The sequence below is a fragment of the Triticum aestivum genome, chromosome 4A, assembly GCF_018294505.1.
Source record: "Triticum aestivum cultivar Chinese Spring chromosome 4A, IWGSC CS RefSeq v2.1, whole genome shotgun sequence".
NCBI classification, from domain to species: Eukaryota; Viridiplantae; Streptophyta; class Magnoliopsida; order Poales; family Poaceae; genus Triticum; species Triticum aestivum.
Window position 1 is genome coordinate 581,429,436 of NC_057803.1, and position 25,694 is coordinate 581,455,129.

General features: G+C 43.6%; 1 protein-coding gene across 1 annotated transcript; it reads left to right on the plus strand.

The window, feature by feature from the left end:
* The first annotated feature begins 13,744 nt into the window (after positions 1 to 13,744).
* On the plus strand, positions 13,745 to 24,122 carry LOC123087140 (uncharacterized). The gene is made up of 14 exons (XM_044509054.1): positions 13,745 to 14,068; positions 14,651 to 14,741; positions 14,852 to 14,936; positions 15,060 to 15,144; positions 16,732 to 16,801; positions 19,193 to 19,262; positions 20,727 to 20,772; positions 20,850 to 21,099; positions 21,438 to 21,643; positions 22,962 to 23,036; positions 23,165 to 23,234; positions 23,365 to 23,445; positions 23,562 to 23,641; positions 23,739 to 24,122. The coding sequence occupies exons 1-14, from the start codon at positions 13,935 to 13,937 to the stop codon at positions 23,815 to 23,817; spliced, it is 1,422 nt and encodes a 473-aa protein (XP_044364989.1). The 5' UTR covers positions 13,745 to 13,934; the 3' UTR covers positions 23,818 to 24,122.
* The last annotated feature ends 1,572 nt before the right edge of the window (positions 24,123 to 25,694 follow it).

Genomic DNA, 25,694 nt, shown 5'->3' on the forward strand with positions numbered 1-25,694 from the left:
AAAACGCCGTCGTCGTGCGGGTGACATGGCAGGGGTTGAGGTGAAAGGTCTACTCGTTTCCGACGAGGTCGCTCGCGTGGGGCAGGGAACCTTGGACAGGTGTCCCCCGATCGAGCATGTGATTCTCGTCTGACGTTTACGGGTGCAGCTCTCGTCAAACGGATGAATAGAAATCTGAACTGAAGGTTTCCTACTAATTCTAAGATCAAATGCTCCTGCCATGAGCAGTAAAATTTAAATAAAAATTGTCTAGAAAAATGAGCAGTAAAATTTTAAAAAATCGATTTTCTTTGTAACTAGCATTGCTTACTTTTCTGTTCGCGTGCAAATTTTTATGATGAGATCATATTTGTGGAGGTTTGGGAAAAATAACAAGATCAGCTCTCCAAATGCTTTAGAAGTACTAGTAGTCTTTTTGAAGAATCGATTTTTCCGAGAAGATTAAGAATGTTTTTTCTTCATAAAATTTTGCAGGTGTGCATAAAATTGAACAATATTTGTTGTAGAAAAGTTCATTCTTATTTTATTTTGTTTATTTTACTATTTACAATGTTGTATTTGATCTCAGAAGCAGAAACTCCGTGTCTAATTTGAGTATTCTTTTATGGCATGGTCGTTCTTCACAACGAAAGATTCCTTTCCCATGAAAAATTGTTCTCACATGGTCCAGTGACATCATCGTAGCGGAGGTGAAGAACGCCTACCATATACATCGATCTGCTCCGACTCCTACCCCGTCATCTCCCCACCGTCCATGGTTACGAGACCTCGGGAATTGGGCATCACCGGTCACAAGCACCTCCATAAGTGGCTATTCAACATGCCATCTTCTCATACATGTCGCTCCATGCCATTTGCGCACCCTGCATGCATTTTTTTTGTTTCTTCAAAAAAAGATTATATCCTTCCCAGATTATTCATCAATTAATTAACATATATTTTTTATTGATGTTTGTTAAGTTTTATATCTCATACTCCCTCCATTCCATAATATAAGATGTCATTACATCTAATATACTCACATATTGGATGTAATGACGTCTTCTATTATGGGATGGAGGGAGTATGTTATAAAGGTGGAAATCAACTCTCAGCTAAAGGGCTATTATGTCTTTGCATTAAAGGAATCAAAATGTCAAAAGATGAAATTGGAAGCATAAAATGAAAAGTTTTTTTTGTGGGGTAAAATGAAAAGTTGAGTGCCAAGTCAAATGGCTACCCCATATAAAGAGGCTCATGGAAAGATGAAGCCCACCGAAGGCCACTAATCACTATCACTCATGAATCAAGACAACAATCCCTCCATTAACAAAGTACATTAAACCTAATAAATCTAGAAACCTCTTTTTTTTTGAATCCATCTTGGATATACCCACTGTCTTTACTTTCCACCTCCTTCCAAGAGGGGCCATTCTTGGACATTAGTACAAGTCCATGAGCCCATAAGTCACTTGTAACAAATCTCATTTGGAAGCAGACTAGAGTGACAGTTAATTTTTTATAGCAAAAGAGTCATAACTGATATGTATCCCTCGTTGAGAGCGTGAAGGGTTCAATCACCCACAAACGTAGGTAGATGAGCCGGCCCATTACGAACCAAAACTTAACGAGCAAGCGAACCGCCACTACCGGCTTTAGGAAGTTTCTCGAGGTACATGTCCGGTTTTGGAAACCTCCTAGAAGGTTCCTGAACCATTTTTTTCCTTTACTAGTTTTTTGGGTTTTATTTTTGTTTTTCTCTTCATTTTTCTTTTTGTTTTGTTTTGTTTTCTTTCTATCTTTTTCAATAATTGCAAATTTTAAAAAATTTACAGCTTTTGAATTTTTTTGTCATATTTTCCATAAAAACTTAAAATACTCATATCTTATTTTAAAATGTTGGAATTTTAAAAATCACCACATTTTTTAATAAATTTTAGTGAATTTGTAAACATTTTAAAATTCCATGAACTTTTAAAAAAATCATGAACATTTTTGAATCCGCATGAGCATTTTTTGAATTCATTTTTTTGTCTTGTATTTGTGATTTTTTTTTGAAAATTGCAATTGCAGTGGCCAAAAAAATGAAATGAGAAAAAACTCACAGTCTCTTGCGAGGCGAGGCCCATCTCACGTGGGCAATGCACGTGAGCGATACACAACATCGCCCGACTGGAGTTCCCTTGAGATGACCCACTTTGGATATATACTGTTACCAATTATTTGAAAGGATGATCTCAATCTTCTTTCAACAAAACGATGTAGAAACATAGTTTCCACTTATTATTAAAACCATGTTTTTTCACCCATGCACAATGTGCGGTTTTCTGATTGAAAATGTTTTTTTCTCAAACATACACCCTAGTTGCATGTGTTGCAACCCATCTGCAACTGTAATGGGCACAACACACTTGAAGCTGTGGTTTGCACGGGTAGGTGTGGAAAGTGCTAGTGGATGATCCGAAATATCTGATATTCGTATTCTAGAAAATGCATATTCGTATCCGAAACATTCGCATCCGAACCAAAATGGAAATTAACCGTATCCGACCAATTTATTAACAAATAAAAAATATGGTATGGGATTTTGACAAAAATATGGATATGGAAGTGGATATATCCGTATCCGAATAAGATTATGGGAGGTAATTTTCAAAATTCTAGCCCCAATATTCCATTTATCCAATATAAAAGCCAAATAAGTGGTCAAGATTACTCTTTGCATGATTAAGCTTAGAAATTATTATGCATTACAATTGTATATTTATTCATAAACCTATTTGTCATTGACTTAATTTGTATGTCACAAGTTCATTATTTCATGTCACATAGGTATTGACTTAATTTGTATGTCACAAGTTCATTATTTCATGTCACATAGGTATTGACTAATTTACTTAAGCCATATGTTGCTATTATATTCGTATCCGTTCGAGTCAAGTAAACATCCAATACGTATCCGTATTCGAATAACATCCGAGCCGCATCTTTATTCACATTTGTTTTGAAAATATGAAAACGGAAGTGGTAAGAGCAATATCCGATCCATTTCCACCCCTATGCACAGGAGTCCAAAGGGGCAGCAAGGTGGAGGGGTGATTTTTTAAATTAGTTTTCATTTTATTTTTGTTTCACCTGTTCGCACATAAATATAAAGTTTCAATTTAAAATGGGTTTCTTTCGGTATTTTTTGTAAACTTCCAGCCTAGTTGCATGTCTATCCCCGAGGAGCAGCTATGCAAGTTATAACTCTTGTGAATTGGATAACCAATATGTGGTCAAATACTTAGGAGGCCGGTGGTACCCCTATACACCAGGGATCAAACCCCAGATCCGACACTTAGGTGTCTCATAAAGGCACAATATTCTTTTAGTAGAAGGTGATGTTTCCTTCCATAACAAAGTGCATGGGATAACTTCGTCAACCACCGACTCAATCTCTCGGAGGTGTTCAGAGGGGTAGGGTGTATTTGGATGTGTTCTGGGTGAGTGTATGTATCTATTTATGAGCGTTTGTGTTTGCACATTCAAAAACTGTTTATGAATTTGTAAAAAATGATCAGAAAATTTTAAAAAAGTTCATGAATTACAAAAAATTCACCTATTCAAAAAATGTTTGCTGATAAAAATTAATGTATTCAAAAAATGTTCATCCATTTCAAAAATGTTCGTCAAAACAAAAAAATGTTTGTGAATTACAAAATTGGTTCCCCCGATTTCTGAAAAATGTTTGTCATTTCAAAAAAATATTTGCCTAATCAAAATAAATATTCACGGGTTTAAAAAAAGATCTTAGATTCTTTACAAAACGTTTGTGTATTTGTAAAAGTTGTTCATTGATTCAAAAACTGTTCATGAGTTAAAAAACATGAATTTGTAGAACATACTCGTGAATTTAAAAAACATTTATTATTTCAAAAAATGATCATGAGTTCGAAAAATACACATGGTTATCAAAATTTGTTCACCTTTTGGGAAAACATGTTCACAAAGTTGAAAGATAGCCTCAAAAAGAAAAAGGAAAGTAAAAAATAACGAAAAAAGACAAAAAAATCGGAACAGTATTGGAAACCAAAAAAGAAAAAAGGAAAGACATAAAGAAAAAATTTAAAAAAGGAAAAGTAAGAAAAAATGAAAGAAAAAACAAAGGAAAAACGATAAAAAAATGTGGGGTAGGAATCCCGAAATGGGCCGGAACGAAAAGGATCTCATGTTGTAGGGGGTACGCGCTAGCTCGGCATGTGGCGACCTACGCGCCAAATAGGAGTGGCCTTTGGAGAGGTGTTAATCGACACGTGATAGCGCCAGTTTTCCTACTGGTGCTAAGTACCGATTCACATGGTCCAGGGTCCATTGTATTTCCGTGCTCGGTTCCCCCCTCACTCGCAACCCACTTGACGGTTCATTCTTTTCCAACCAGGTAATACACTCGCTTTGACTGTTGACTTTTAAAAATCTAAAATTTTCAAAAATGTCTTGAATTTTAAAACAGCTCAAGAATTATAGAAATCATTATTTTTTATGAATCTAGAAAAAGTTCAAGTATTTGAAAAAATAGTTCTCGGATTATAAAAATATCATGAATTTAGGAAAAGGTTGGCAAATTTGGAAAATGTTCATGGATTTAAAAGATATTCACAATTTATTATAAAGTTAATAAGTTTGGAGAAAGATCACGAATTGGGAAAAAAATATGAATTTGATTTTTTGGTGTGAATTTAAGAACAATTCTAGTATTTTGACATATTCATGAATTTGAAAAGTCCACAAATTTTAAAAATATTCACGAAGTTGACAAATGTCCTGAATATGATTTTTTTTAAAGACATGAAAACATGAATGAAAGAAAATCGATTAAGAACCAGAAATAAACGTTAAAGAAAAAAAGGGACCTAGAAGCTTCCTTAAACTGGAGATGTATATGGGCCAATCCGTTATAAACGCCATGTACCATTAACATTTTTTTTTGAAAATCCATGTATAACATTATAAACCAACGCTAGATTTTTTTTAGACAATATAAACGCTATATAGAGAGACCTTTGTCTTTTTTTAGTCTAAGCACACTTTATCAATGATCAAATGCCAACAACATTGGGATACAATTTAGATCCAGAGTATCTAGGAGCCACACATGGCGTCCGAAAGAAAGGCCTAAAGCATGCTTAGCAAGGCTATGTGCCTCAATATTCGTATCACGCCCCTCAAAGACGAAAGAACATGCCGCAAACTATGCAGAAGTTGATCTAATCTCCTTGACAATTCCGGCGTAAACACCTCCCGTGCCATTGTTGTTGTTCGTAACCACTTCATGGCAATCTGAGGCTATTATCACATGGTGCTAAAGACAGGTCCAAAGCAAGTGAAAGAGCCTCCCGACATGCCAACGCTTCCATTGAACCAGGATTGATCCTTCGCTGAAGGCAGGCATGAATGGGCCGCTCTTGCCACAAGCTGTTTTTTTTTTTTTCTGTTCAGCTTTTAGTCTTTTTTTTCTTCAAAAAAACTGTGTATTGTTTTTTAAGAGCTAGAAATTTGGAACTTATTAAAAATAGAAAGATATATTTTAGAAAAAAGTCACTGTGTTTATAAAAAAGTTTAGTGTAGATTTATAAAAGTTCTTTGTGTATTTAGAAGCTTTTCAATGTGTATTAAAACAATGTTTGCTATATACAGCTAAGTTTTTCATCACATATTTAAAATGATGATGTGTACAAAGAAAATGTTTGTCATATAAAATAAAAAATAGTGTATATTAAAAAAGTTCGTCGTGTATTAAAAAACTTTTTCATGTGTATTAAAGAAATGTTTGATGTATACAATATTTTTTCCATCATATATCATAAAAAAGTTCAGTGCGTATATGTAAAATGATCACCGTATACTAAAAAAAGTTCATTTTACATTTTAAAAATATTTATTCATATTAATAAGATGTTCACGTATATTGCAAAAGGTATAGGGATCGACGTTCTTTTCTTTGTTGTAGTCACTACAAGTCGAGCCTCATCAAAGTCCGTCCTAGCTCAGCCCAGTTACCCAGCCCATCCCAGCCCAGTTCAAGTAGAAACAAACATAAAAACGAGACATAGAAAAATCATATATGAGACTAAGACGGCTGGCTGCCATCAGCCGATTGAGACTTAATTAAATATCAGTCACCGAGCTATACATAGAGCCAAAAAATATAGATGCGTGCTACATGCCATCCTTCACCTTCTCCGACTTGTCTCGCGCATCCTCCCTTTGCAAAAATAGCATCATAAAATTGGCCATGTTTCAGAAATACAATGAAGTTGCAATTCACCTCGCACATCCTCCCTTCGCAAAAATAACATTGCAACATTGACCATGTTTTAGAAATACTAGTGGAGTTGCAAATTGGCGAGCTAGCATACCCTCGTCCCCACAACATCGACGATGATTTAGAAACGTTGGCGACGTTGCAATCCTGTGAGCTCGCAGGACCCACACCTTCGCAACACTGGTGTTGTTTCAGAAACACCAACAAGCTCGTGACACCGACGTCTTCTGTTGCGGAACCACAACCAAGTCGCTGAAGCACCCGAGTAGTCATCGTTGGCCCTCTCTCCCCTTTAGTAGTGCACATGGCTGGTTGCAGCACTACCCCCGACCTTGCAACTATGGTTGGCCGCCTCCAAAGCTCGGCAGAGGAGCAGTGTGTGAGAGGATGAGGGACAAGAGAGGATTCGACGCGTTGGTCTGATTTGCTTCGATGTTGATAACGATGGGTAGACAGAAAAGAGATCGTGATTTGTGAGAATAGGAGAGGGCGACATACGTGGGGCCCACAGGACATGTGGCAGGTGCGTGACACGGCCGTTGCTTGGAGTGGGATCCGTCAGTTGAATAGAAGGATTTCCCAAATTTTTATGCATGCATTGCAATACACATGTAATTGTCTATACTAGTTATTACTAAAAGACAGTGCGACAAATCCTTAAGTAACCTATGAAAGATCTTGCAGATAAGCTAATGATGTAGGCTTGCTATCACTATCCCATAATTTCGAGGTTTATTAGATTCCGACGCTACTCCTATAAAACATCTTCCATTGAATATCGTTCTTGCGAAACTATTATATAAATAAAAAGACGCATGCACTTGATGGACACGCCAGAAGGGCTCCACGGGCATCCAACCCTCGAGCACTCAACGTCCTAGGATGTCCAGCACGCACCCAGCCACCAGTGTTGCGAATGGACCTGTGTTTGTGTAATTCAAGTGTATCAGATGTTGAAAATACTACTAGCGGCTCCACAAGTGTATCTGTGCTTGAATTTCTGATGAGACAAGGTGCAGGAACGGAGGAACCCCGTGGTGGAATGGTTTGGCCATTTGGGCGCGGAGCCACGCAACCATGGACGTCATGATCAAAGCATTTCATTACTCAAGGGCTAAGAGTATCTTCAACAGCCGCGCTTAATATGACGCACACGGGAAACAACATTTTTAGCGTGCGCGAAGCGTTTTCGTGCGCTCCAGTGGGCGTGGGAAATTCCGGCGCGCGGGGAAAAACGACCCGACGCGCTCTATAAAACGCGCGCGCCCGAGCCGTCAACCGCACACTCGAGCGCCGCCGCCCCCTTCTCCTTCCCGCCGCCTTCTTCTTCCTCGCACCTGGCGCCCTGCCGCGCCGCCTTCTCCCGACGCTTTCTCCCCCGCCGCCGAAGCTCCGGCTACCGCGACGTCCGCGTCCGCCCTTCTGGCGCGTTTTATGCGGAGATCCGCTCCAGTGGCGTGCGTCTCGTTCTCGGGGTGTTCAAGACCGCGCACTATCTTAAAATCTGTTTCCTTATTTGACACTGGAAAAGTTTTTCTTCCCTATTTCACACAAGTTCTAAATTTTATTCCCTATATGACATTTCCGTCCATTTTGAGCCTAAATGACACATGAAAAGACTCTTTTGCCCCTCATGTGGTATGTGTGTGAGGGGCAATAGCGCACGCACGCAGCATCAGTGCGAGGGCAAGAGAACACACGCAGCAACACATACACATGTACCAACACACACGCAATAACACGCACGCGCACATGCACACACACACACGCAATAACATGCACGCGCACGTGCACACACACACGCACACACACGCAGCAACACACATGCACGCGCACACACACAGCAACACACACGCACGCAGCACACACACACATACACACACACACGCAGCAGCAGCACACACACAGGCAGCACATAGGCACGCAACAGCACACACACGCGCGCGCACGTACACACGCAGTAGCAAACACACACTGCATCACACATGCACACACACATGCAGCGGCAGCACACATGTGCCCGTGCACCCACACACGCAACAGCACACACGCGCGCGCACACACATACCGCATGAGGGGCAAAATCGTCTTTAAAGGTGTCATTTATGCTCAAAATGGACAGAAGTGTCGTATAAGGAATAAAATTTAGGACTAGTGTCAAATAGGGAAGAATAACCTTTTCAGTGTCAAATAAGGAATCATATTTTAAGACAGTGTCAAATAAGGAATTTTCTCATTTCCTAATATGCGAAAGGGCTCCACGGGCATCTTACAAACCTCGAGCACTCAACGTCCTAGGATGTCCAGCACGCACCCAGCCACCAAGGGCGTGTTTGGTTACGGTTCACTACAGTATCTGCATTGCATGTTCATCTCCAGCCAGTTTGGTTCTTCATGTGCAGCCTCATATGCAGCAGACATGTAACATGTTTGGTTGCTGCATCGCATGAAGGGGCACTTACCCTCCTGCTATTTGATTGTCGTTTTTATGCTTAGGGTGTGAGCAGATGCAAACTTCAGCTGTTTGGTTGCAAACAATGTTTGTGTTCTGCTCTCCCCATTCAAATGTGGTGGCCTTACCATCACATGATCAACACAATAGCAAGCACAACTGACAGCAGATCAAAGAGGCAAGCACTGACAACAAACAAAACAAACAACCAAATGAGATCAAACAAAGCAAGCAACGAAAATGACAACAAGCTATTTAGATTAACAGCAGGGGCATCCTCCTTCCCTGCTTCACGCCAGGGTGCCACTCCTGGCCAAAATATTAACAAGTTCACATCACAAGTACCATAAGTTCTAGCCACAATACCATAAGTTCTAGCAACAAACCATAATAAGTTCAACACTAACACCTAAATTAACTACATTGCATGCTCAATGTCACCAACGCAGTTGTGCCTGCTGAAGCGAACCTGCACATGATAGAGGAGTCGTGGTTGTAGATTTGGATCTTCAAGCCGAGTCCTCCGATGCGCACAACGAGGAGGTTGACGGGGACGATCTGGTGGCGGTGGCAGAAGTAGTTCCAGCCCCAGCCAAGCACCATGTGCCCCTTGAAGTTCTGGACCCGCACCCAGAACTCGCAGTGCTTGTTCGCCGACAGCCCGACCACGCGTGGGAGCCGCTTGATGACCAACCACTCGTTCATCACCTCCACAGACTTGCGAGGGATGCCGAGCATGACGAGGTCTTCATCGTCCTTGATCTGCTGGTAGAAGCGCAGCGGCTCCCGGGCCCCCTCCTCGTGGCCGGTCCTTGAAGATCGTCCCCTTGAATGAGGCAGGCTCATGAAGACGACCCTTCCAGGCAGGCCCACCCTCTTGAGCCACCTGTTCGTGGGGATGAGATCCTCGGCGCCTCAACTCCAGCCACCACCTGAGCTCCTCCACCTGCCATGTCCCAGTCACTCTTCAATATCTTGTCAGGTAAGATGACAAGTATTAGAGGTGCTTGCAAAATGAACAACCACTGATCAGTGGCATTAGCTCTTCTGCAAATGCCAGTGATCAGTTGCACTAGCATAACAAATGGCACTGATTAGATACATTTGCCCAAGAGCAAATGCCACTGATCAGTGCACAAACTCTTTGCCAAATGCCACTTATCAATGACACTTGCTCTTGGGAAAATACTACTGATCAGTGCCATTTGCTCTTGGGTAAGTGCCACTGAGCAAGTGCCATTGATTAGTGGCATCTGGTCTTCTGCAATTGCCACTCATCAGTGCACTATCCTAAGCATAGAAACATCTAAAAAAAGCACCCATGTGCACCCATGCACATTTGGCAGCATCCTAAAATGGTCCTACTACATGCATGTATAACAATCTAGAGCATGCAACACAAACCCTAGCTTGAACATATATGTAGCAACATGAACAACAACATGAACATGATCCTAGCTTGAACATGAACATGCCATTTGCATGAACACAGATCCAAGCAAGACCCTAGCATGACACACAGATCCTAGCAAAGCACACTTGCATATGGGATTCTAGCATGAACACACATTCTAGCATGAACACATATACTAGGAAAGCACTAGCAGAAGAATATTATCCTAGAACACACACTGTAGCAAACAATAACAAATCGGTCGGATTCGATTCGATTGGGATCACATCGAATCGAATCTACTCGAATCCTATCTAATCCTATTGAATCCACTAAGTACTAGCACACATGCCTAAGAAAGAAACCCCTAATTTACATCTACGAGCAAGCATTGGGGATTTTTTGACTCATCGGAGCTTGCGCAGTCGCAGAGAACCGAGGCCGGGTGAAAACCCCGTCGGGAAGAAGAGAGGTGGTGGAGTAGAGGAGGAGCCGGCCCTGGCAACGGCCGGCGGCATCGGCCCCATGCTCATGGCCATTGACGATGTCCTGGACTAGGGGGTACTCACCAAGTCGTCTCCCGACCAGGTGGATCGGGCCGAGGACCCCCATGGCGGTTTACTCATGGGCCACTTCGGGCAGCCCATGTCGCATTTCAAGGAATATTCCACAAGACTTGATGATCAAGACAAAGACTCCTCTCCACCAACGTATTCGACTAGGACTCTTGTTATCCTAGGCCTCCGGTACATTATATAAGCCGAGACCAGGCTAGTCGATAGATTATTATGACATTATTCATCATACCCTTAGGTTTTAGACCACAACAGATCGATGATCTCGTGGTAGATCAACTGTACTTGATACTTCATCAATATAAACAAGAGCAGGACGTAGGGTTTTACCTCCATCAAAAGGGCCCGAACCTGGGTAAAACATCATCTCCTTCGTTCTTGTTACCATCGATCCGAGATCCACAACTCAGGACCCCTACCCCGCGATCTGCCGGTTTTGACACCGACAGCCACGCCGGAGGTCGAGGAGGACGGCGCGCCGACAGGAGAAAACCCTTGGACGGGGGTCAAGAAACCCCCCTGCCCAATGGGGTCCCAAGAAGCGGCGGTTCCGTCGACGGCGCCAGCGCCGAGCCCACGACCACGAGGTCCGGAAATAGCATCAGAGCAGGAACGACCGGCACCGCATTGGGCGGCCCTCGTGGTGGCCGGCAGCAGATGGGGGAGACGCCAGGTCCCTGCCCGAGTTCTGGAGCCCGGCCACCCAGCGCTCTTGGATGCTGGCGATGCGCTGATCGACAGGGGTCAGAGGACGGCGTGACGGTGGGCGAGGCAGAGCCATCGAAGGAGAGGAGAGGGAGGGGCGGCGAGGCAGCGAGGCGTGCGCGGTGGGAACAGTGCGGGGTGATGACAGGAGAGTGGGAGGGGGGTTATGAGACGTCCCCTCCGTCTCCCGCGCCGCCGGAGGCGTGCAACCTCCTCACACACGTGGCCGCGCCGAGCCAGACTCGCGAGAAACTACCGATTCGACAGTTTTCGCTGGGCCAGGCTGAGGCCTGCTTTAAGAGCATCTCTAGCAGACCCTTTAAAAGTGGTCAACCCCGTAAAAATCCGCGTTTTCAATTTCGAGGTGTCAAAAAACGTCCCGAATAGAGCCCGCAAAAGTGGTCAAACCCGTAATTTTTTTGCAGGCCCCTGAGAATCCATCCCACGACCCTTTTATTTACATATTTGGAGGCAAAATATAAGGGAGACTGAAAATCAGTCAACGCTACGCGACAAGAAAATTCCGCCATACGCACGCGGACTCCGATGACCTTCCGCCATGGAACTCGCCGAAAACTCGTTGTTTACAGCTGTTGCGGCGTCGGCCTGCGGAGTAGATCGCAGGAGCAATGGCTAGAGACTCGAGCAACTACGGCGACGAAGGAGCTCTTGATCGATCTGGCCAAGGACGAGCTAGCTAGCTATCAAGCCTGGATCGACCCCACCACGAACGATTCAGGAGCTTGCTAGCTAGCTAGCTCCCGGATCCATCCCGTCACGGGCAAGCTAGCTAGCTCCTGGATCCATCCGGCAACGGAGGAGTTGCTCCTGGATCGATCGACGACTACAACGGACGACGGGAATTGACTATGAACACGGGCGAGAGGAAAGAAGAAGACGTGGGGAAGAATATACGCGAATATTCGTTTTTACGGTTCGAGTTTACGGGGTCTGTTTGACCGTAACTCAAACCGCCTCTTAAAATGCGTTTTCCGCGAACTGAAAACCGCGTTTTCAGTTCCGCGGTTTAAGTTGTGATTTGGGTTTGCCTCGGGCGTTCGCCTGGGCCGGGCCGGCGCCGACACTCATCGACCTCACGGACCCCGAGGACGACGCCGCCGCCGCCTAGGGCAGCGCGCCACCTCGTAGTTTAGGCTGTTTTTATTTTTTTTAAATGCAAATGTGGACACATGGACTTTCGCCGGCCTTCGTGGCCGGCTTTAATGTTTAATTAATGTAGTTTCTCTTTTTTAAATATGCAAGCGTTCATTTTTTTGGCGCCGTCTAAAATGGGTTGTAGACCAACATTGGGCGCAGGTGCCGACCCAAATGCGGAAGCGGGCATCCGTGTCCGCCTGGCCGACCTAAACGGACAAAAAACGAACGAAATCGACGTCCGTTTGGGTCGGTCCGTTGGAGTTGCTCTAAGGTTGGTGCAGACCACGAATCGCATGCAACCAGCCAACCAAATAGGCCACGCACATCCCGCGCGGGTCTGGTTGGGCTGCATGCGGGCAACCGAACGCGCCCCAAGTGCTGCGAATGGACCTGTGTTTGTGTAATTCAAGTGTATCCGTGCTTGAACTTCTGACTAGACAAGTACAGGAACGGAGGAACCCCGGGGTGGAATGGTTTGGCCATTTGGGCGCGCAGGCACGCAACGATGGACGTCACGATCGAAGCATTTCATTTCAAGGACTAAATTTCCTAATCCGCGACGCGCCTTTTCCGGTTGGTTGGTTATCATCAATCCATCTGAAGACGGCATCATGGTTAGCCGGACGCATGATTGGCCGCTGGCCAGGAGAAACCCCGGTACATCCCCATCCGTCGCCCTCGCCCAGAAGCCAGAATGCGCCGAGCACACGCCACCGCCTACCACTACCCATTCAACCACCCCGCCGTCGCCGGCCCGCGCCGCGCCGCGCTTCCCTGCACTACCAGTCTACCCCTACGTTGCGCCGGTCGCCGGCGCTGCGCGTCACGCGTGCTGCGCCGTGCGTGACGGCGGACGGAGCGGGCGTGCCGTGCACGCGACGCGGACGGGTCGGGGCGTTCGGTCGGGCCGCGGGCGGAGCCACCAACGAGCGAACAATAAAAAATTATAACAAGAATAAACAAACAAAGCGCAGGAATCTACGGCGGAAAACAACGAGGGGACGCGGGAGCCGTCCCAGAAAATATCCGGCTCGTTGGCTTCCCCGAGCGAGCGCAAGTGACACTCCCTCCCTCCTCTCCGCCCTATCCGACCCGGCCCAACCCAATCCGTCCTCCCCGATATACCACCGGAAAACTTGCTGAGATAACACCGGAGGTGGAGACAAGGGGGAGAGGATCGGACCGTACCGTACCGCCCTGTTTGTTAACCAGCAATCATAGTCCAGCGCCAGAGAGTAAAGAAGGAGAGAAACCCTCCCCTCCTCCTCGTTCCCTTCATCCCCCATCACTCCCTCCCCCCACCCTGACAACCCACCGCGGGCGGAGCTGAGAGAGGGAGGAGAAGAGTGGAGGCTTCGCGGGGGAGAGATGCAGCGGCGGCGGGCGCAGACGTGGGCGGGGGTGGGGAAGACGGCGCAGGCGGCGGCGGCGCACGCCGCGCTCTTCTGCTTCACGCTCCTCCTCGCGCTCAGGGTCGACGGCCGCACCGACTCCTCCTGGTGGTACGCCCCGTAAACCCTAGCTAGCTCCCCGCGCGCCCCCGGCTCGCCGCCGCGTCGATCTGATTCGGCCGGTTGGTGTCGACCCTGGTTGGTTAGTTGCGCGGCGCGAGCTGCTGCTCTGTTTCCCTTTCCGCGGGATGCAGATTCAGTCTAGAGGGTCCAGCGATGCGGATGCCCGCGTTCGCTCCGCGGGCAGACTCCCTGTGCCCGCTCGATTCGGGCGGTGCACTGATCTGTCCTGGGGCGAGTTACTCTGGTTAGGAATGAGTTAGGGAGAGTGATCTAGTGTTAAATCGTGCCTGCCCGTGTTTCAGGTTGGAATTTAGCTCATGCTACCCAGTGCGCTTCTGGCTGTAGCTTCCCTGCTGAATTTCGTGACTTTGAGATCTTGTTAATTCGCAATGGCTGTGTGTTTCTAGGAAGTTTGAGCTCTGATATCAATATAATATAATTAAGGCAACCCAACTGTACTGTACATCGCTAATCAAGGCAACCCAGCTCTACTGTACATGGCTGGTTTGTGTGTATGCGGTGACAAAGCTAACATCAATTGTTAATCACCTTCTTATTTCGATTACGTAGGATTATATTCATCCCGCTATGGCTATTTCATGGAGTGGCTGCCCGTGGAAGGTTTTCAATGCCGGCCCCTTCATTACCTCATGGGCGTCATGTAAGATTTAGTACTGATTTGGGCAGTTTTTTGTTGTTGTTGCATATGCGTATGCAAGTGTTGTTTGTTTGCCGTGCATTGTATCTGACAAGTCCGTTCCCTATGTGTAGTGGGCTCCTTGTCATTCTGTTGTTGCAGCACCATTGCTAATCGCCTTCGAGCTGCTTCTTTGCATATATCTTGAAAGTTTAAGAGGTATGTGCTGAAGTTGCTAGATGAATGAAGCTTTGTCAAATCATATCTTATGGTTTGGTGTTATTGTTATCCCTACTCTATTCTCTGACCCCCCCACCTTGTCTTTCCTTTGTTTTTCCACAGTTAAGAATCATCCAGCTGTTGACATGAAGATCGTGTTCCTTCCTCTGCTGACTTTTGAAGTGATTATTCTTGTTGACAATTTTAGGTAAGATATCTTCTCCTTTTTTGATGCCTACATAGTAGTACTCTACTTTCCATTTTTACGTATACGCAGATGCAGTGTTATGCATGAATTTAAGTGGATTTGCCTGTTTCCTTGCTTACATTATCTGTAATAAGTTTGGCTGAAATTATTATAGTTTATCCTGTTAGATTGTAGGTTCTTCTTCTGACTAGGTAACGAGCACAGGTGAAAGCTGTCATGATAATGATATATGTTAGTGCTTCCTGCTCATCATTCTTGTAACTTTCTACCTTGCTCAGATTATATCTGGAATTCTAGACGAATAATCTGTCCACATTTCTAATGTGGTGTGCACCCATCAGAAGCAGTTAGATCCGTTTTCGCACAACCCCCACTCACACAAGAGCCATTCAACTAGGGCAGCTTAAGTAGGGAATTGGCTTCATACACATGGGTGCAGTTGCGTTCTATACTGGACAAAAAATCAAACTTGTACCACATGTGCATTTGCAAAAATTCGTGCAAAAATATAACTACATGTCTACTGTCCTAATAAGACCAGATGATTTCAAACCTAGCAGTTATAGGTGTACACATTTGTGGTACAATTTACAAATGATCATACTTTTTCATAATGTTTTTGCAAGTGTACATGTCATAGCATGTTGTACATCTATGTTTTTCTCCACAGATTTTTGAAATGTAAAAATTGCAGTTTTGAAATGATGCAGATGCACCCAGGTGTGGAATCCGCATTCAACTTCAGTGTTTTACCCGGTTAAAAAACTTCAGTGCTGATTGCTGCTTTAGCTAACAACTGTCTAGTAATTGGTCAAACCTTGATGGTACCACTAATTTAGAACAACATGAAGGAATTCCAATTGTCTGTTCACTTTTCTTGCCTCTCCATTCTCAATGTATGCCTTTTGTGCGCTATTTTTCATCCAGAACAAAGTTTCTGAGTAAAATGGTTGTCTCTGTTCCCAAATTGATGTGTTAGAAAAAGTATCAACACATTGAATTTTAGTTTAAGCATTGAAAATGGCAACGACACTGATTCTGAGTTTAGAGTTCTGTTAGATTAGATAGCTTCCATGTTTGCTCCAGGAGACTTAAAATTCCCACACTATTTAAAGAAAACGGAGACCTATATCGTTTACTTTTGGTGGGTATAGATTGCAATGGTGCAGATTAATCGTATACATCTGGTTGATACTGGTGTGTAAAAATAAGCATTTAGAGTTGTATAAAGTACAGCTCTATTCCAATATAAATGTATTATAATATCTACAGCTCTATTTAATTATATTTTTTATTCCATTTATACACACTAATAAGATGATGGTATTCACCCTGAAGTTATGAATTGTAGTTGTAATCATCATTATGCAAATTGGCATCCAATTCTTCAAACTATTGTTATTTCAATCCCTTCTTAGCTGCTTCAGTTATGTAACTTTGGACCTTATTTTTTAAAAGACCACCCTGGATGGAATTGTATACTATCAACCGTAACATAGTTTGTTATTATGTGACAATAATTATGATTGTAGTAACTATGGATCTTAACTTGTATATGTTTCCTTTTATGTGTTTTCTGTTGTTCAGAATGTGTAAAGCTCTAATGCCAGGGGATGAAGAAAGCATGAGCGACGAAGCTATTTGGGAGACGCTTCCTGTAAGTTTTCTCGTACTAGTGGATCCGAAAGTGGAACCTTCTTGAAATTAATCACAGTTCAAAATTTTCTTCCCTGAAGTGAACATATATTTACAACATCTCCTTTTGTTCACAAGGAAAAATAATGCTAAAGAAATACTCCCTCTGTCTCAAAATAAGTGTCGTTGATTTAGTACAACTTTCAACTTTGTACTGAATCAACGACACTTATTTTGGGACGGAGGGAGTATTTTGATACGGATGCCACTCACTTATAGAACTGAAAGTCATGCAACAGACAGCTAACTTTTTGTTTCGTTGGTAACTTTCTATTTCTGTTCGTAACAGATTGTAAATAAAAATATAATGATGTGATGCAAAGTAATTACTAGATTGAATACATTATACAGCCCCTTTCAGATTGTACAGAGATTTGAATTATTCTATGTAGCACAAAACACAAACTTGGCCCAGCTGTTGATATGTCTTGCATCAACTCACCATGAAATAATGCATTGCAGAAATATGTCAGTTAATTGTTAAACCTCAGGACTAATTCACCAAATGTATGGTTGGATCATTTCATTCTCTTTGATATTGATGCTCTAGTTGTAGTGCACAATTTGTCAAATTATATGAACATACTAACACCCTCTTGGAGCCTTGGCGCAGCGGTAAAGCTGTTGCCTTTGATCATGAGGTCACGGGTTCGAGTCACCCTGCGCAAGCGGGAGCTACGTGCATCTGGCTGCCCTTTTTTTATACTAACACCCTCTTCTTCAGTTGTCAGTTCACACATTGATAGCTTCCAGAATACAAATTTGCCCACTTTATTTATCTGGTAATCATAATTTCTTTAGTTGGCAGGATCATATTATTTTGGACACTGGCAGTGTCCTAAACATTAACCACTAACTTCCATTCTAAAATATTTCAAAAACCCAACTGAGAGATATCAAGCTCCGAAGGTTCAACTATCACTTTATTCATTAAACTGCTGAACAGTCTACAAAACAGTTAGCTAAATTGATGATGGAGGGGCCACATGTCAGTTATCATCTGCAGCCCTCTCTTCCTTCTATTACCTGGACATGGTAGAAGAGAGTGAGCCTCAGCAGAGGTAGTAGGGAGGAGCAGGCCCAGCCCTAACTTGGATCTAGACCAGAGCCTGCACACCCTTATTTTGGATTTTGCTTCCGCTCGAGCAGGGGGGAGGGTCGTTGCTGTCATCTCGATGTAGTTCGCCCAGCTTGCCGTGCCTTGACAGAGGTGGCTTGCTCTGGGCTAGCGATTACACCCAGATTTGGGGAAGGGGACCTCACTTGTGTTGGCTAGTGGTGCGTTCGGTTGGGCTATTGATGATACCGCTTTGCCGTGCATGGATCTGCGCGCATGCCGATCGGCCGATGACAAGTGGCTCACCAAAGATATTTCAGGACAACAATGTTGGCCACAGAATGAGTTGCAGAGAGACCTACTCCCTCCGTTCCAAAATAGATGACTCAACTTTGTACTAACTTTAATACAAAGTTGGGTCATCTATTTTGGAACGGAGGGAGTACGTGTGAGGCCAGCTATTTTTATTTGCTTACTTAATTGGTTTGTTGCTGGCTTGTTGCCAATGTGCTATGTAAGCAATGCATGCCAAATTGGATGACACTCGAGGCAAGAGATAATTTGAAAACTTACTAGTAATACCAACTATTTTTATTTAGGATGCTGCAATGTGCCACGTCAGCATCAGTTGCCAAATAGGTTGCTCACATCAGGGAAAAACCCTCCTAGGTTAGTGGAGTGCCGTGCTTTAGGCGTTTTCCTAGCTCGAGTGTGTATTCTAGACAGCCTGGAGTTTATGGGTGAAAGTTGAACTTGAGTAATAATTGAAGGTCAGAAAATGGGCATTTTCCACAAAAGACTTGATTAAAACACAACGATATTCAAGTATCCAGTCTTGAATCTAATTACTTCCGTCCGGAATTGCTTGACGCTCAAATGGATGTATCTAGATGTATTTTAGTGCTAGATACATCCTAGATACATCCATTTGAGCGTCAAGTAATTCTGGACGGAGGGAGTACTATTTGAAGGATATTGGTAGAAAAGTTGCAGAAGTTCGACTGAATGTGTCCCGAAGTGACATTTTTTTGCGTGATCCCAGAGTGACATGTTTTTTAAACTGGGTGAATGTTTGAGTGCAAATTGATAAAACACAGCCATGTGGAAGTATTTTAAAAGATAAGTCTGAATAGCATTTTCACATTCAACATAACATATGTTACTCTGTTGTATATCACTGTCAACATTCTTACAGTTTGACTACACAAATTGTAAAAAAAATACACTTTTTTATCTTAACTACAGTACAGCCATTAATATTTATCTTATATTAGATGCCTTTGATTTTGTAACCAGCATTTCTGGGTCGCAATCTCTATGGTGTTTCTTATAGCTGCGACAACCTTCACGCTTCTCAAGTTATCTGGTAAAGTCTGCTGACTCGCCTTCCAATTGTTACATCATATAAGAACGAGTATCTTATTGTCTTGCCAAGCATCTTATTTTTTTTCAATGGTTATAAACTAGCGGGTGTTTTGAGGCAGCTCCTTAGTTCCTCAAGGCCTTTACCATAGAATTAACAAAGAACATATGCCGTTGGTCAATTGTTTTGTGCTTCTGGATTACAGTTGAATCTTGTTTCTATGCACATGGCTACTACTCCCTCCATTCCTAAATATTTGTCTTTTTAGAGATTTCAAATGGACTACCACATACGGATGTATATAGACATATTTTAGAGTGTAGATTCACTCATTTTGCTCCGTATGTAGTCACTTGTTGAAATCTCTAGAAAGACAAATATTTAGGAACGGAGGGAGTACAATGCTAGTGCTCCATAGTATGGAAGACCTAGGCTTTCTAAGGTTCTTTTATTTATTTACTAGAGCAGTAGAAGGGTGACTTAGGAGTTATAAGTGAGACAGTCTTGTTTTGAGACTGCCGAGCAGGTTTTGTGCTCTATAGGTAGTTTCTACCTAAAAAGCACCGATACGGCCAGAACTGCCGATTTGCCGTCCTGATACGGGGGGACACGGGGATACGCCCAGATACGGCTGGATACGCGTATCCCGCAGTATCCCATCTTTTTGGAATTAAAAAAAAAGAAATAAAATCGGGATACGGCCTAGATACGGCGTGGACACGGTGGGGACTCGGCAGCCAGACTCCAGTGACCATGCTGCTGCCCAGTTATCCTCCCGATAGCAACCATGGTCAAGCAGGTAACCTCAATGGCTGCTAGCAAGGAAGGAGATCTTGTAGAGAAAGATGGCAAGGCGGGCCGCCAACAAGGAAGAAGCTCCGGCAGGAAGAAAGATGGGGAGTGTGGTGGCCAGCGAGGAAGAAGATGGGTGATGGAAGCTGCCGATTTGGCGGCGCTGTCGTTTCCTTTCTTCACTGGCGGCTGGAGAAAGGGAGTACGAGAATGGGAGGTTGGGGTCGGCTGGAGCAGCTGGAGTGCTGGATGGACAGCTACATGGGCTCTAAGTGGACGGACAGCTACATGGGCTGTGAGTGGACTGCTCTCAGTCTTTCATGAATAGAAAGGAGACAATATATATCCAGTACTAAAAAATTCTCATTAGATCTTAATTCAAATTTATTTTTCTATATACTTTCATATTTATTTTTCTAAATACTTATATACCCCGCCGTATCCCCGAATGGCTGTTTTTGGAAAATGCCGTATCCTGTATCCCCGTATGCGTATCCCCGTGCTTCCGTCCCCGTATCCGTGCTTCTTAGGTTTCTACTACCTATATACTTCCTGAACCTGTAGGAGTTACATTCTATCAGATCTCCCAAAGCATTACCTAAGTTAATAATTTTTTGTTGGGCCTCCTTCTAATGCACGATATGATTTATAATATTGGCTTATTACATATGGCAGGTGATGTTGGTGCCTTGGGATGGTGGGATTTATTTATAAATTATGGGTGAGACTGACCTCAATAAAATTCTTATTTAACATCTAGTATGTCTAATAGTCTAACCCATCAACTTGTTTATACAGGATCGCAGAGTGTTTTGCTTTTCTTGTTTGTACAAGATGGTTTAATCCCATGATTCATAGGCCTCCTACTCATGGGGAGGCTAGCTCATCATCATCAGCTATTAGATATCGTGATTGGGAGAGTGGTCTTGTCCTCCCATCACTAGAAGACCATGAACAAGAGAGGATTTGTGGTCTTCCAGACATAGGAGGTCATCTCATGAAAATACCGCTGGTGGTTTTCCAAGTTTTGCTTTGTATGCGGTTGGAGGTACATGCCATTCAAATCATATATTACGTAGGAAATATAGTTGATATTAACGGGTCATATCTACTATTAGATGCTGGGCAGATGAAAAACTGCCAGGGGAAAAACGCTTCCTTTCTTTCGAAAGAACATATTATTTGAATTCTGGAAAACATTGGCAACTTATTCTACTGAATCTGAACAGATCTTTGGAATTTAACTAGGGCGTTTAGTAAAAAGTAATACCCCTTCATTAGCTTCATTAGCTAGAAAACTGATTTGATCCGTAATGATCTTCATGACCTTATTGCTGTTAGCAATTCCCTCTTATGATTAGTAGTTTTATTTTATCTGCTTTTCAGGGTACACCACCTAGCGCTCGCTACATTCCAATATTTGCTCTTTTCTCCCCACTATTTATTCTACAAGGAGCTGGTGTCCTTTTCTCGATAGGAAGATTGGTGGAGAAAGTTGTTTTGCTATTGCGTAATGGACCAGTTAGTCCGAATTACCTTACAGTATCATCAAAAGTCCGTGACTGTTTCGCTTTTCTTCATCACGGGTCAAGGTAAAACTGATAGTTACCATGAGCTATTATTATATCAATTTATTTTCTTATTGGCTTATATTGAGTTAATTGCACGTTGGTACCACAACTGGGGCTAGGATAACAAATTGGTACCCCTTTACGTTTTTTTTTTGCATGTCAGTACCAAGCCTGGGGCAGATTGTAACAAATCGAGCTAAACCTCGTAAACCCATTTTGACAGGGAAACTAACGAGCAGGGCCCGCTTATCAGGGGCTGACATGGCATGTTGTTTTGCAGAAAATCCCCTTGCTGTATATTTAATCACGCCAATGGGCCTGGGGGGCTGGGTCAAAGTTGACTCTGCCGAGTCAAAACTTGACATGTGGGGCCCTGGGAATAACACTAATCTAACCAGAAGAATAACTTTAGCTAATTTACTTGTGGGGCTGCATGTCAGACTCAGGGGTGTGTTTAACAGAGTAATTAGTCCCTAATTAAGTGTGCCATGTCGGCGCGTCGGGGTTTGGTCGCCGACGATCAAAAGCAATGGTGGAGGTGCATCGGGAGGTCATGGTGATGGCGAGCTCGGGCAGCGAAGGTGCTGGTGGCGCACGGGGCGCTCGTACGCGCGCTGGGGACGGGCGAGGCAGCCAGGGTGCTCGTACGCGCGCTCGGGACGGTCAAGGCAGCAGCACGCGACCGAATCATGACCAGGCAACGAGGGTGATGGGACTCGCGGGAGCTGAGGAGGAAAAGAGCTGCGGGCAGCGGGAATGGGCGGATCTGGCTGCGGGGCACCGTATCTGGCCGACGGTGCAAGGATTCCGGCGGACAGTGTCCAGATCGGCGGTGGGGGAGCTCGGGCGTTCGTCGATGGCCTGCACCGGGAGAGACAGGGAGATGAGAGACCGGGAGTGAGGAGGAGGAGAAGGAACAGGAGGAAGGGGGAGCTGGGCGGCGCTGGGGCGCAGCTGCTGCTGCCGGCGGAGGTGAGCTCTGGCTCGAGCTTGTCGTGATGGAAGGTGTGTGAGGTCAGGGAGAATGGCCTTTTAAAAGCAAATTGGGGCTTTTGCGTGATTAAATATAAAGCAGGGGGGTTTCTGCAAAATGTTGGCACCCGACAAGTGGGCCCTGCTCGTCAGGTCCCTGTCAAAATGGGCTTATATGAGGTTTAGCTGGATTTGTTAGTCTGCCCAGACTTGGTACTGACACGCAAAAAAACATAAAGTTGTACCAATTCGTTACCCTAGCCCCAATTAAGTCGCTTATATTTGGCGATCCACTATGGAGCAATGTAATAGTATTCTGCCTTCATGCTGACTTCTGACATGGTAGCTTCGTATATATATTGTTCAGGCTTCTTGGTTGGTGGTCTATTGATGAAGGGAGCAAGGAAGAGCAAGCTCGGCTGTTTTATACTGAATCTAACGGGTATTACTTCAGCTCATTCATACGAACTCATAAATTACGTTAATTTGCTTAGTATGCTGCTATTTGTCTGTCAATGTTTACAAAGTCTCTGAACTAGTTGAACTACTTTGCTGTATCTTTGTTTTCAGGTACAATACATTCTCTGGTTACCCACCTGAGGTAGTAAAGAAAATGCCCAAGAAGGATTTAGCAGAAGAGGTATCCCTTTTACTGTTTTGTGATTCTATAATCATTGACCACATTAGAGTTTTATTCACCACATTAGAGTTTTATTCACTACCTGTGATTATCAACAAAAGCAACAACTTTCCTACTTGTTCACTTTCAGGTTTGGAGACTCCAGGCAGCGTTGGGAGAGCAATCTGAAATCACCAAGTCTACCCAGCAGGAATATGAAAGGCTTCAAAATGTACTTTCTCTTTGTCTCACTTGTCCAGGCTCATCTTTTCATTGGAATCAAAGTTGTCTGTCTGGTATGTCGTTCATTCTCTGTTGACAAAGCCAAGCAAATTCTGTTCGTTTCAGGAGAAGGTACTTTGTAGGATTTGCTACGAGGGAGAAATATGCATGGTCATACTTCCCTGCCGGCACAGAACGTTATGCAAGTATGCTTCGGCCTCTTGCTCTTGCCTACTCAATCTTTTCGACTGCACATTTCAGTTTGTTGTTAAATAGAAGCTACCATTTTTCTTTGCTGTATAGGTCATGTGCTGAGAAGTGCAAAAGATGTCCAATCTGCCGTAACCCCATCGAGGAGCGCATGGCTGTATATGATGTTTAAACCTCGCTAACTAAGCTGAACATTCCAAATCTGTACATGTGGCCTGTGTGATGTGCATATGTGCTCGATCACAACTTTAAGCTGATTGAGGTCTGCACAACTCCAGAAATGTTCAGCAATATGGAGAAAATATATCTTGTCTAACCAAAAGGAAGGAAAAGATAGCTGCTGAGCATTTTCGGGTTCCAGTTATGTATTATCAGTCTGTAAGTATGTCACCTTGGCTCCTTTTTGTGCCTCATAGATGTTCCCGTTTGACTTAGGTTGTGTTCACTGTAAATAAAAATGTCCCGTTGTTTGTTTTTTGTGCTCCTTGACCTTGAGAAAAAGAGAGTAAATGTTAAGGCCTGTGGAATGGCATCTCATGGAACAAAGTATCTATTTGGTCTATTGTTTGACCCGCTGAAGTGTGGCCCCTCATGTCGTAAAGGGCTTACGCATTTGTCTGGTTGAGAAAGGAATTGTTTGCGATTGGACTCTAGATATCTATTCCGCTGCAATGCTCAGAAGCTTTGTGCTAATCGTATCTTTTGATGTTGGGACGTACAGTAGGAACAAATCTCCAAAAGGTTGTTGGTTTGTGTGCGCACAAATCACCTCATTACCTGCACACAATTCTGATGGTTTTGGTGGCTCGGGCTTATTTTGTCATGTCATCTCTAGTGTTAGTTGAAGGCTAAGCTATGCTTGCACGTTTTATGAGTGGGTTAAATAGGGAGATTCAGATCATTTTAGAATTTCATCTTGCTTGCAAGGTTGAACGTGAAATGTAGGGTTGACAGACATTGTTGTGAACTAATTTTCCGCAGGTCGATCAATTCACTCAAAACTAAAAGAAACAAGGTACCTTTGCCGCTCCAAAGTGAATTAGAAAGGCTTACCAACTTGTAGTGCTCAAAAATAAATAAATTAGAAAAGCTTACCAACTTGTATCGGTAGAACGTGCACGGATGTGATGTAGCGAATACGAGGGTCAAAACTATCACACAACAAACTAGGGTATATGATGGAGTTTGGTTGGGTTACCTAACAACATCAATTCACAAATCCTAGTGCTGATCGTGCAATGTTTTCACCTTTATAGTACCGGATATGTAAAGAATGTAGCAGACATCTTATTTTTGACCACCACAAAGTAACATGCTTGCATCACTGAAAATTTGTCAGCATGCCAACCTCAGATTACTTTGTTTTGTAGCGCTAGCACCTGTTACAACATTATTGAGCTCAGCTTAACCTATCTTTTATTGAGTGTAGATCCATGCCTAACCCAGGTTCGCTCGATTTTGGGAGGACTAGCTAGATTCACTCGAATGAGTTCCAGTTACAGCTGTAACGTAACCAACGCGTTGCAGCCGGAACACTTGTTAAAAGCGAGGCTAATGATTAGATAACGTGTGATGATTGGCTATGATGAGATGGCATGTTGACGATGTGCCAAACATGCATGATTTATTGATGTGGATGAGTTGCATAGATAGAAGAAATAGTTGGATAGTGAGGTGAAGCATGTAACTAAAAAAAAGGAAAAATAAAATAAAACAAAATGATGACGTGAACTGTTCATAAATATATATGACTTCGGTATGGATGGAGTGGGAGAGAGACAAATATAAAAGAATGCAATTGTCTCCTAAATAGGAGGTGACATAGGGAGGAACGCACACTGTTGATTCTGACCGCTGATTCAGAGCAACCGTAGTTTTCGTCACTCTCTTCCGTCTTTGGTGCCATGGGCGTTGGAACTATCAATGTCTATGGTCCTAAGCACAATGTTGTCACCCTCTTCTCTCGTCTTAAATCCTCTTTCGCTGACAGGGTTGTAGCACCATTTGTGATCCCCTTGCATCCTCCACCTTAACTATAAAAATTGCCAC